At 44.0% G+C, this 13,340-nt stretch overlaps 1 protein-coding gene across 2 annotated transcripts in view; it reads left to right on the top strand.

The window, feature by feature from the left end:
- asb5b (ankyrin repeat and SOCS box containing 5b) overlaps positions 1 to 13,132 on the top strand; it is a 104,546-nt gene extending 91,414 nt beyond the window's left edge. For both annotated transcript variants that reach the window (XM_070878384.1, XM_070878393.1), the window contains exons 6-7: positions 4,746 to 4,937; positions 8,852 to 13,132. In XM_070878384.1, coding sequence (XP_070734485.1) covers positions 4,746 to 4,937; positions 8,852 to 8,979 — 320 coding nt within the window. In that variant the 3' untranslated portion in view covers positions 8,980 to 13,132. The remainder of the gene's footprint in view (positions 1 to 4,745; positions 4,938 to 8,851) is intronic.
- The last annotated feature ends 208 nt before the right edge of the window (positions 13,133 to 13,340 follow it).

The raw sequence follows: 13,340 nt of genomic DNA, 5'->3' as shown, positions 1-13,340 counted from the left end.
CTTTAATAATATAATGTGAAAACTGTTAATAAAGAATAAAAGACAGATCTAACATTCTTGTTACTTAACATTATCAAATACAAGCAGTAAGCAAGAGAAGTATTTATCTCTTTCTGCATATCATGTACAAATACAACAATTCCAGAACAATTGGATGAGAAGAAGTTACTTGCATCACTGTACTTCTGGGAAGGTTTAATACAGCAGGAGGTTTGTTTTTAATCACTAATATTACAGACAGTGTAAACTAAAATGGATGCTTGGCTGCTACTGATTTTCTCTTTTGTTTTGCTTTCTCTTTGTTCTTTTCTGTCCAATCGGAAAAACACCACCCTGTGGCTGGAGTACTTCATGACACCTACTGTGTCCAGAATTAAACTAGCTCCAACCAATACAAAGGTATTCCAAAGGGAGTATAGCAGCTGAACCCAATGCTACCCTCACCCACCAGCACTAAATGACTGTTTCTCACTTACTGAGAACACTCACTTTAAAATCTGTTTCTCCTGTGCAGATGAAAATGAATTAAAATTAGGATTTCTGTGTTAAGCAGGATATTTACAGCCTCAAAATATCTTTTAAAATTCAATTGCTCACAGCAAGGCAATTGGTCATACTTGTATTGACGAGGGGAAAATCAGCCACATTTACCACTCCTGATGATTCTGGTTGGAAAGTGAGGATCGCATCAGGCTCAGATGTCAGGCTTGTCCATCTACCCTTGGTTGAATTATCATATAGTGAATGGTGCTCATTGACCCATTTACCAAGAAAGGAGTCAATGGGATAGTTTGTCCTGTTCGTGTGCCTAGGCATATTGGGCACAGCACATAGAGGAAAATTGGACAAAGGTGATTGTATATCTGCAAAAGAGCCTGCACGATTTTCTGTCCATTCAAACAATGGACAAAATATTGGACGACATCCTCTATGCATTGGGCCCAGACAATCCAACATGCAAAGGTGCAGGAATGGAGTAATCTGGCCTCAAAGTTTCAAGAGAGGATGGCAATTTAATGAGAAGAGAAAATAAAAGCCTTAACATTTTTTTTAATTCAAATTTCCTACCCCAACAAAGACTTGCAATTTTGGGTCTTCAGGACTTTATGGCCAGGCATTATGCCCTCTCGTTCTAGTTTTCCCTATCAGTGGAAACATCCTCTTTTCATCCAAGTTGTCAAGTCCCCTCATAATCTTATACGTTTCGATAAGATCACCTCTCATTCTTCTGAATTCCAATGATTAGAGGGCCAACCTACTCAACCTTTCCTCATAAGTCAATCCCAACATCTCTGGACTCTATCTTGTGAACCTTCTCTGAACTGCCTCCAAAGCAAGTATATCCTTTTGTAAATATGGAAACCAAAACTACAAGCAGTATTCCAGGCATGGCTTCACCAATACCCTGTATAACTGTAGCAAGACTTCCCTGCTTTTATACTCCATCCCCTTTGCAATAAAGGCCAAGATTCCATTGTCCTTCCTGATCACTTGCTGTATCTGCATACTATCCTTTTGTGTTTCATGCACAAGTACCCCCAGGACCCACTGTATTTTAGCACTTTGCAATCTTTCTCCATTGAAATAATAACTTTGATTTTTTTTCTGCCAAAGCTAATGACCTCACACTTTCCAACATTATACTCCATCAGCCAAATTTTTGTCCACTCACTTAGCCTGTCTATGTCCTTTTGTAGATTTATTGTGTCCTCCTCACAATTGCTTTTCCTCCCATCTTTGTATCGTCAGCAAACTTGATACGTATCAAAACTGCTCTGTAGACCATGAGCATGGTGCTGGGTTTCACATCCTGGTCTTCAAACACAGTTTTCCTCAGGCGGCCGAAGGCTGCACTGGCACACTGAAGGCAGTGTTGGACTTCGTCATTAACTCTCAAGAAACATATATTCCAGTGAGGAGGAAAGGGTGTAACAGAAAAGATAGCTATCCGTGGCTAAGTAAAGAAATAAAGGAAGGTATCCAATTAAAAACAAGAGCATACAGAGTGGCCAAATCTAGTGAGAGGACAGAAGATTGAGAAGCTTTTAAAAGCCTGCAAAGAATGACTAAAAAAATGATTAAGAAAAAGAGATAGACTATGAAAGTAAACTGGCACAAAATATAAAAACAGATAGCAATAGTTTCAATAATTATATAAAAAGGAAGAGTGGCTAAAATAAATGTTGGTCCCTTGGAGGACGAGATCGGGGAATTAGTAATGGGGAACATGGAGATGGCAGAAACTCTGAACAAATATTTTGTATCAGTCTTTACGGTAGAGGACACTAACCATATCCCAACAGTGAATAGTCAAGGGGCTATAGAGGGGGTTGGGGGTGGGGGGGAGGAACTTAACACAATCACAATCACTAAGGAGGCGATACTTAATAAGATAATGGGCCTAAAGGCAGATAAATTCCCTGGACGTGATGGCTTGCATCCTTGGGTCTTAAGAGAAGTAACAGCAAGGATAGTGGATGCACTGGTTATAATTTACTAAAATTCCCTGGATTCTGGGAAGGTCACAGCTGATTTGCAGCTTTCCAATGTAACGCCCCTATTTAAAAAAGGAGGCAGACAAAATGCGGGAAACTATAGACCTGTTAGCCTAACCTTTAGGGTTGGGAAAATGTTGGAGTCCATTATTAAAGTAGTAGCACGATATTTGGAAAAGCATAATTCGGCCAGCAGAGTCAGCATGGATTTATGAAGGGGAAGTCATGTTTGACAAATTTGCTGGAATTATTTGAGGATGTAACGAACAGGGTTGATAAAGGGGAACCAGTGGATGTAGTATATTTGGAGTTCCAGAAGGCATTTGACAAGGTGCCGCATAAAAGGTTACTGCACAAGATAAAAGTTCATGGGGTTGGGATAATATATTAGCATGGATAGAGGATTGGCTAACTAACAGAAAACAGAGAGTTGGGATAAATGGTTCATTCTCGGGTTGGCAATCAGTAACTAGTGTGGTGCCGCAGGGATCAGTGCTGGGATCCCAACTATTTACAATCTATATTAACGACTTGGAAGAAGGGACTGAGTGTAACGTAGCCAAGTTTGCTGATGATACAAAGGTGGGAGGAAAAGCAATTTGTGAGGAGGACACAAAACATCTGCAAAAGAACATAGACAGGCTAAGTGAGTGGGCAAAAATTTGGCAGATGGAGTATAATGTTGGAAAGTGTGAGGTCATGCACTTTGGCAGAAAAAAATCAAAGAGCAAGTTATTATTTAAATGGAGAAAGATGGCAAAGTGCTGAAGTACAGCGTGACCTGGGGGTACTTGTGCATGAAACACAAAAGGCTAGTGTGCAGGTACAGTAAGTGATCAAGAAGGCCAATGGCATCTTGCCCTTTATTGCAAAGGGTATGGAGTATAAAAGCAGGGAAGTCTTGCTCCAGTTATACAGGGTATTGGTGAGGCCACATCTGGAATACTACGTGCAGTTTTGGCTTCCATATTTACGAAAGGATACACTTGCTTTGGAGGCAGTTCAGAGAAGGTTCACTAGGTTGTTTCTGGAGATGAGGCGGTTGACCAATGAGGAAAGGTTGAGTAGGTTGGGCCTCTACTCTTCAGAATTCAGAAGATTGTGTTGTGATCTTATCGAAATCTATAAGATTATGAGGGAGCTTGACAAGGTGGATGCAGATAGAATGTTTCCACTGATGGGGGAGACTCGAACTAGGGGGCATAATTTTAGAATAAGAGGCCGGCCATTTAAAATTGAGATGTGGAGAAATTTATTTTCTCAGAGGATTGTAAATCTGTGGAATTCACTGTCTCAGAGAGCTGTGGAAGCTGGGCCATTGAATAAATTTAAGATAGAGATAGACAGTTTATTTTCCGATAAGGGAATAAGAAGTTATGGGGAACGGGCAGGGAAGTGGACCTAAGACCATGATCGGATCAGCCAAGATCGTATCAAATGGTGGAGCAGGCTCGAGGGGCCATGTGGCCTATTCCTGCTCCTATTTCTTATGTTTTTATGTGGTTATGTCTGTCCTTGTTAGTAGGCTCCCAAGGTTTTGGGAAGTGGTCCACATTGTCCAAGGTCTCATCGTGGATCTTGATAACCGGGCAGCAGTACTGTGTGGCAGGGGCAGGTTGGTAGAGAACCTTTGTCTTACTGATGGATTACTAGTCCAGTAACATAACCCCATTTAATATGGACTGCACTGTGGAGTGCTCGGGCGTTTTTGCTGTTCTCTGAAGGCCACCACACTGCTGAAAAAATATATTCTGAGTCAGAAAGTCATGAGTTCAAGTTCCGCTCCAGAGAATTGAGTACAAAATCTAGGCTGACACTCCAGTGCAGTACTGAGGGAGTGTTGCACTGTCGGAGGTGCCGTCTTTCAGATGAGAAATTAAATCTAGGCCCCTATCTGCCCTTTCAGCTGAATGTAAAAGATCCCATGGCACTATTTGAAGAAAAGCAGGGCAGTTGTCCTCGGTGTCCTGCTCAATATTTATCTCTCAACCCACATCACTAAAGCAGATTATCTGGTCATTATCACATTGCATTTTGTGGGAGCTTGCTGTGCGCAAATTGGAGTGCCATGTTTCCTACATTACAAGAGTGACTACACTTCAAAAGTAATTCATTGACTGTAAAGCGCTTTGAGACATGCTGAGGTCGTGAATGGCGCTGTATATATATATGCAAGTCCTTCTTTCTTTACACTGCCCGAATGAAATGAAACTGTCGTCGTGTCATGTGTTGCTTTTATCCCAACTACAGGAGCCAATGTCCAGAAAGGCAAACAACTGGAGACTCCCTTACATGCTGCTGCCCGGCAATCCAATCCAGATGTTGTTACGTTGCTGCTCGACTTTGGAGCCGACATTAGTGCCAGAAATGCAGACGCAGAGAGGCCTATTGATGTCGCTGTCACCAGTAGTCCAGTTGATAAGTTGCTTCTGCATTATGAAGGTAAGGTGCTTATATTTGCATAATGAAAAGCTACACCCAATCAGAAAGGAGAGGATATAGGTGATGCGATGGGTTTAACTTATTGCTGTTCCAACATTTTGTGCTGTGAAATGATCGGCCATTACTGGTTACTGCTCACACCAATCATCATTCTTTATACTTAATAACAACAACAACTTATATTTACATGGTGCTTTTAACATGGTAAAACATCTCAAAGCACTTCACAGGAGCATTATCAAACAAAATCTGACACTGAGCACAGAGGAGATATTCTTGTTAAAATGGTAGGTTTTAGGAGCGTCTGCAAGTCAAAAAGAGAGGTAGAGAAACAGAGAGGATAAGGGAGGGAACTCCAAAGCTTCGGGCCTCGGTGTTGTGTTCCTAACACCGATGAGACTGCACACAGGGAGGTTACAGTAGCAGTGACCTCAGTCTTTATTAAGACACTCCAGAGTGAGGAACAGGTCTTAGGGGCCGGCTTATATATAGTGCTCCCAAGGGATGCAGGGATCCCTTGGGACTTCAGGGGATGCGCTCCCTGGTGCAGGAGCAGGCCATTCGGCCGTTTGAGCCTGCACTGCCATTCAATAAGATCATGGCTGATCATTCAACCTCAGTACCCTTTCCTGCTTTCTCTCCATACCTCTTGATCCCTTTGGCCGTAAGGGCCATATCTAACTCCCTTTTGAATATATCTAACGAAATGGCCTCAACAACTTTCTGCGGTGGAGAATTCCACAGGTTAACCACTCTCTGAGTGAAGAAGTTTCTCCTCATCTCAGTCTAAGAATAAGGGGTAAGCCATTTAGGACTATGACCCCTGGTTCTGGAACTCCCCAGCAACGGGAACATTCTTCCAGCATCTAACCTGTCCAATCCCATCAGAATTTTATATGTTTCTATAAGATCCCCTCTCATTCTTCTAAACTCCAGTGGATACAAGCCCAGTTAATCCAGTCGCTCCTCATATGTCAGTCCTGCCATTCCGGGAATCTATCTGGTGAACCTTCGCTGTACTCCGTCAACAGCAAGAATGTCCTTCCTCAGATTAGGAGACCAAAACTGAACACAATATTCCAGGTGTGGCCTCACCAAGGCTCTGTACAATTGCAGTAAGACCTCCCTGTTCCTATACTCAAATCCTCTAGCTATGAACGCCAACACGCCATTTGCCTTCTTCGCCGCCTGCTGCACCTGCAAGCCAAACTTCAATGACTGATGTACCATGACACCCAGGTCTCTTTGCACCTCCCCTTTTCCTAATCTGTCACCATTCAGATAATATTCTGTCTTCCTGTTTTTGCCACCAAAGTGGATAACCTCACATTTATCCACATTATACTGCATCTGCCATGCATTTGCCCACTCACCTAACCTGTCCAAGTCACCCTATAGTCTCTTGGCATCCTCCTCACAGCTCACACCGCCACCCAGCTTAGTGTCATCTGCAAACTTGGAGATATTACATTCAATTCCTTCATCTAAAACATTGATGTATATTGTAAATAGCTGGGGTCCCAGCACTGAACCCTGCGGCACCCCAGTGGTCACTGCCTGCCATTCTGAAAAGGACCCGTTTATTCCGGCTCTCTGCTTCCTGTCTGCCAACGAGTTCACTATCCACATCAATACATTACCCCCAATACCATGTGCTTTAATTTTGCACACTAATCTCTTGTGTGGGACATTGTCAAAACCTTTTGAAAGTCCTAATACACCACATCCACTGGTTCTCCCTTGTCCACTCTACTAGTTACATCCTCAAAAAATTCTAGAAGATTTGTCAAGCATGATTTCCCTTTCATAAATCCATGCTGACTTGGACCGATCCTGTCACTGCTTTCCAAATGTGCTGCTATTTCATCTTTAATAATTGTTTCCAACATTTTCCCCACCACTGATGTCAGGCTAACCGGTCTATAATTCCACGTTTTCTCGCTCCCTCCTTTTTTAAACAGAGCTACCCTCCAGTCCATAGGAACTGATTCAGAGTCAATAGAATGTTGGAAAATGATCACCAATGCATCCACTATTTCTCGGGCCACTTCTTTAAGTACTCTGGGATGCAGCCTATCAGACCCTGGGGATTTATTGGCCTTCAATCCCATCAATTTCCCTGACACAATTTCCTGACGAATAAGAATTTCCTTCAATTCTTCCTTTTCGCTAGACCCTCGAACCCCTAGTATTTCCGGAAGGTTATGTGTGTCTTCCTTAGTGAAGACAGATCCAAAGTATTTGTTCAATTGGTCTGCCATTTCTTTGTTCCCCATTATAAATTCACCTGATTCTGTCTGCAAAGGACCTACGTTGGTCTTCACTAATCTGTTTCTCTTTTCATATCTATAGAAGCTTTTGCAGTCAGTTTTTACGTTCCCTGCAAACTTCCTTTCATACTTTATTTTCCCCCTCCTAATTAGACCCTTTGTCCTCCTCTGCTGAATTCTAAATTTCTCCCAGTCCTCAGGTTTGCTGCTTTTTCTTGCCAATTTATATGCCTCTTCCTTGGATTTAACAGTATCCCTAATTTCCCTTGTTAGCCACGGTTGAGCTACCTTCCCCTTTTTATTTTTGCTTCAGACAGGGATGTACAATTGTTGAAGTTCATCCATGTGATCTTTAAATGTCTGCCATTGCCTATCCACTGTCAACCCATTAAGTATCATTTGCCAGTCTATTCTAGCCAATTCACATCTCATACCATCGAAGTTACCTTTCCTTAAGTTCAGGACCCTAGTTTCCGAATTAACTGCGTCACTCTCCATCTTAATAAAGAATTCTACCATATTATGGTCACTCTTCCCCAGGGGGCCTCGCACAACAAGATTACTAATTAGTCCTCTCTCATTACACAACACCCAGTCTAGGATGGCCAGCTCTCTAGTTGGTTCCTCGACATATTGGTCTCGAAAGCCATCCCTAATACACTCCAGAAAATCCTCCTCCACCATATTGCTACCAATTTGGTTAACCCAATCTCTATGTAGATTAAAGTCACCCATGAAAACTGCTGTACCTTTATTGCACGTATCCCTAATTTCATGTTTGGTGCCATCCCCAACCTCACTACTACAGTTTGGTGGTCTGTACACAACTCCCACTAGCGTTTTCTGCCCTTTGGTATTCCACAGCTCTACCCATACAGATTCCACATCATTCAAGCTGATGTCCTTTCTTACTATTGCGTTAATTTCCTCTTTAATCAGCAAAGCCACCCCACCTCCTTTTCCTTTGTCTATCCTTCCTGAATGTTGAATACCCCTGGATTTTGAGTTCCCAGCATTGGTCACCCTGGAGCCATGTCTCCGTAATCCCAATTATATCATAATCGTTAATAGCTGCCTGTGCAGTTAATTCATCCACCTTATTGATAGCAGATTTCCTTCCCTAAAGTGAACCAGATGAGTTTTTATGACAATCTGGTAGTTTACATGGTCACCATTACTAATACTATCTTTAATATTCCAGACTGATTTAATTAACTGAATTTTTAATTCCCCAGCTGCTGTGGTGTGATTTAAATTCATGTCTCGCAGATTATCAGTCCGGGCCTACTGGATTACTAGTCCAGTAACATGACCACTATGCGACCATTTCCGTCGGACATGTGACCAAAAGCTTAGTCAAAGAGTTAGGTTTTAAGGAGCATCTTAAAGGAGGAGAGAGAGCTAGAGAAGCGGAGAGGTTTAGGGAGAGAATTGCAGAGCTTAGGGACCAGGCAAAAGAAGGCATAGCCACCGATGGTGGTGCGATGAGAATCGGGCATGGGCATTGTACAATCCCATGTATTTCTGAGTAGCACTGTCAGTTATCAGTGTTCCAATATTACAATGTAGTGTGCATGACCTGTGAGAAACGTATGTCCCATCATTTTCTGGCTGCCACTTTATCTCAGCATGTTTCAATTACAGCAACGCCAAGCTCTCTCTGCCAGTTGTGCCGCCTATGTGTTAGAGGTTGTCTCGGGAGACCCCGCCTACAACTCATTCCACAGCTGGAATTACCGAAACTACTGAAGAACTTTTTGCAGCATCAATAAGCAGCTTCCCTTTTACCCCGACAGTCTGTGTGGAAAGCTGATTTATGATTTCAGCTCTGCTCCTTTCATGTACATAGAGTTGTTTCAAAACTGTTGCAATGTAGTTGGCAAATCATTGGTAACCCTTTTTTGTTTGCTGATGTCACAGTCGGGGCAAAATCAAAACATGTAATACAGGTTGTACCTCCCTTATCCAGAACTCCCTTATCCAGAACCACCCCTCATCCAGAACCATTCCCGGCCACCGGGTGGCGCATGCGCAGAACTCCGACATCAACAAATTGAAGATCTTCCTAACTACTGACTCCCGCAATCACAGACCTGACTCCGTGATCCATCGCCACCCACCTCCTCCCATGATCTCTCTGCTGCACTCCCAGCCTCAAGCCAGCCAGCTTGATATCCCCTTGCTCAGTACCTGTCCCATCCAATTTAATATGACCACTCCTCGTTCGGGAAAATCTCTTATCCAGAACAGGCCAGGTCCCAAGACTTCCGGATAAGGGAGGTTTAACCTGTGCAGTACTATGAAACAAACCAGTCCAGTGCACAGTGAGACCACTGGATTTCTTCCCCTTCTCTCACACGAGCAGTGGGGAAGAAATTGGTCTCCGTCATGCCTGTTGTTTGGGTGCAAAATTCATGTTAGGTGTGGGGGGGGGGGGGGGGCATCAGATTCTGGGCGCACCTTATTCCCACCCTGGTGACTTCTACATGCCTGGGTGCCCATCTTAAACAGGCGTTGGGCCTTTTGAATATGCTCATCAGGGGCCCTACGCCCGTTTTAGGACACCAATGCCAAATTCAGCTAAAACTGCTTTAAATTCAGCACACGCAGGGAATGCTCCATTCAGTTTTTGGGGGGCCTACTGTGGCCTAACTTGCCTTAATGTGGAGCTAGGAGGAGCAGGAGTGATCCCTCAGGATCCGCAGCAACACTGTGGGCTGTTTCCAGCCCACGTTCACCAGCATCGTCCACCATCCCCGCCCCCCATTCACTATTGCTGTTCCTCTTTCCGTGCCATCCCATTTCCTTCACAACCTAACTTCAGTCCTGACCTTCTCCGAAAAATTTTACCATTTCTCCCAAAATATGGTGATGTTACCAGCGTAGATGAATAGGCACAAGCTAAATCACTGTTGAGATATCGGGGGGGGGGAAATTTTAATCTAACCCACTTGTCGCGAAAATGAAGAGATAGGGTGCAAAGCTGGTATTACATCAAACCCTATATTACTCTTCATTCAAGTCAATGGGGACTAATATTGAATGGATGTATAACTGGCATTCCACCCAATCCAGTGGGTTTTCCACCCGGTGAATTAGGTTAAAATTACCTCCATCACGTGAACAACTGCAATGCCATTTGCTATTTCAGCACTATCTTGGCATAGGATTAAAATTTTGTTCAAATCAAATGGCAACCATCAGAATTTTGGAATTAACAGATGTTTTTTTTTCCTATTTTTAAAATGTACTTACTCTTTTTTAGGTCCTTTGTATTGCCCATTATCCCTTCACTGAGGCACGACTTACTCCCATGTCTCGGCCAATACTGCTCTTCAGTTAGATATTAGATAGTTTATAAAAGTGGCCTGCTATTTTCCTCGCTCCTTCCTTCCCTGTGACGTATCATTTTACCTTCATTTTAATCCACGCTAACCTTAATCCACTCGGTGCCGTCACTTGGTCACACATTCACCAATCCACACCACACCCATTCACCAAAACACCATACACACCTAAAGACTCCTCACCCATTCACCAAAACATCCCACAGACCCTCAGCAAAACACCCCACACACCCACACCAAAACACCACTCACATTCACCAAAACACACCACACATTCACCAAAACACACCACACATTCACCAAAACATCACACACATACCAAAACACTCACCAAACATAAGATGTGCGAACCCATATCCTGTGACCCATGATGCATTGGTACATAAACATGCTGCATCTTTTAGTACCTTGCAATGAAAAATATTTTCAAGCAAATTCTTTATTCAAATGACCTGACTGTTATGGACAAAATGGTATCAATCAGACCTGAAAGAACCCAGTAAACGTAGACTGAAAGAAAAGATGTTGAATACTAACTTATCCTTCTACAATTGGCAGCCCTGTGATAATTGCTCCCGTTTGACAGAAGGATGGCCACCAGTTCAGAGAGTCCAGTCCCTCCAACCTGAATGCCTCAGCTGAATTGTCTCTTCAAGCTTTGGCTAGTCGAATTCGTTACAGTTTCACCTCAAGGAGAGAAAAATTATCCATGCGTCTTGTATATGTCTTTTATTTATTTGAGCTATCTTCATATGCATCCTTTTGTTTCCTGCTAATATCACTTCTGCCAGTCAACCATCTCCAAGTACTTCACAGTATGGTGGGGGGGTGGGGGGGGAGGGGGGGAGGTGAAACTGCCCTTCAGAAAAAGGCCCGTTAACGTTTCTAAGAGGCAGTAACGGGGCGGTAAGGATTTACCGACCGGGGGCAGGCGGAGACTGCGGCCCATGTGCAATTGCCCCCGGGCCGGGAGTGGCGGGAACTGGTTTCCACCGCGCCCCATGTTTCTGCCCCGCTCGGCGCTCCAACCCCTTGTCAGCTGCGCACTGACCCCTTAACGCTCAGCGGCGACCCCTTTTCTGCCCATGGGGGAAATTGCCCCTTGGGAGCGAGGCTGCCGCTGGTCGGTGCCCTTGATAGACTCGCGAGTTGGGCAGCTGCCAGTGGTTGGGTGGTGCGGCCGCCCTTAAAGGGGAAGGCAGACCGCCGTTGCCGCCATTTTGTTTTATTTGTCGGGCCGACTCCTGATGCGTTCGGCCGCTGGTTCGGCCGGGCTGCCAATAGGCAGCCCAACACCCCCTCTTAGATGCCGGGCCACTGGCCTGGACGAACCCCTCTCTGATGGCCCAGTGAGCTCCATGGAGGCCTCACTAAGCCTCGCAGCATCAGATTTGCATTTATATAGTGCTTTTCATGACCCCAGGACCTCCCAAAGTGCTTTACAATCAATGAAGTACTTTTGGAGTGTAGTCACTGTTGTGATGTAGGGAAATGCAGCAGCCAATTTGCGCAGAGCAAGCTCCCACAAACAGCAATGTGATAATGACCAGATAATCTGTTTTTGTTATGTTGATGAGGGATAAATATTGGCCAGAACGCCGGGGATAACTCCCCTGCTCTTCTTCAAAATAGTGGCATGGAATCTTTTACGTTGACCTGAGAGAGCAGACGGGGCCACGGTTTAACGTCTCATCCAAAAGGCGGCACCTCCGTCAGTGCAGCACTCCCTCAGTACTGCACTGGAGTGTCAGCTTAGATTTTTGTGCTCAAGTCACCGGAGGCGTGGGTGCTACCAACTGAGCCACAGCTGAGGGACGGGAAAAAATAAAATCTGTTTACCTTTATAGATCCCCATGACTATTCTGTCGAACCTCTCAGCTTTTCCGATCCAAGAGGGGAAGAGAGGCAGGCACAAGGCCTGATGCCTACTTCTTCTGGATGACTGTCCTAACGGGGCCCGCCCAGTGAACCTAGAGGAAATTAGGTGTCAGGCCCCACTAATGCCCTCTCATCTCATTTGCATAGCTACTGTATACTCCGCTTGCTCGTGGCAAACATCGTCCCCCCACCACCTTCCTCCCGCTCCCCAGGGGGGATTATGCTGGGGCTGTACAGAGGCACACTAAATCACATAGGTACAATGAATATTGGGTTGGCTGGAGTTCATGCCTGTAAAGGTACCCACCTAATTCAATTATTTTTATAGTGCCCTGGCGATCCAACGCATCTGGCCCCAGACCCAGGAAAGTCCCACCTATTACCATCATAATATTAAAAATATCAGACTGACAATCTCTTCACCTGTATACTGACAGCATGCACTACATACAAATTAAAAATCATCAACTAATGGCAACATAACTGCAAAATAAATGCATTGTATTAAGACTGGATTATAATGATAAAGGTTTAATGCTATCGGGCACCCACTCAGACAGCGCATCCTGTGAAAAGGCTTTCATTGTGAAGGTTATCAATTTTGGAATCTGTGTATTGAGTTCATGTGCATTTACTGCTTAAAAATGTCTGTATTATTCCATTGGCAAAAAGCATTTGAATTAAAAAAAGGTTTAAAAGATGTAGCTGATATGATTATTTGACATTTACAAAGCATAGTATTGTTCCAGTCACCCAGATACAAGGGAGACATCGAAACCCTGGAGGCAATGCAAGGAAGGGGAACAAGACTGATCCTTAGGGGGTAATTTCATCCGAACGTTCTGTAGTGTGTCCGTTTGTTCACTCTACTCTGATTCTTAGACCTCGGAACTTATAGTGGGAAAGGA

The sequence above is a fragment of the Pristiophorus japonicus genome, chromosome 1 (genome assembly GCF_044704955.1).
Source record: "Pristiophorus japonicus isolate sPriJap1 chromosome 1, sPriJap1.hap1, whole genome shotgun sequence".
Classification (NCBI taxonomy): Eukaryota; Metazoa; Chordata; class Chondrichthyes; family Pristiophoridae; genus Pristiophorus; species Pristiophorus japonicus.
This window is presented reverse-complemented; position numbering and strand designations above follow the sequence as displayed.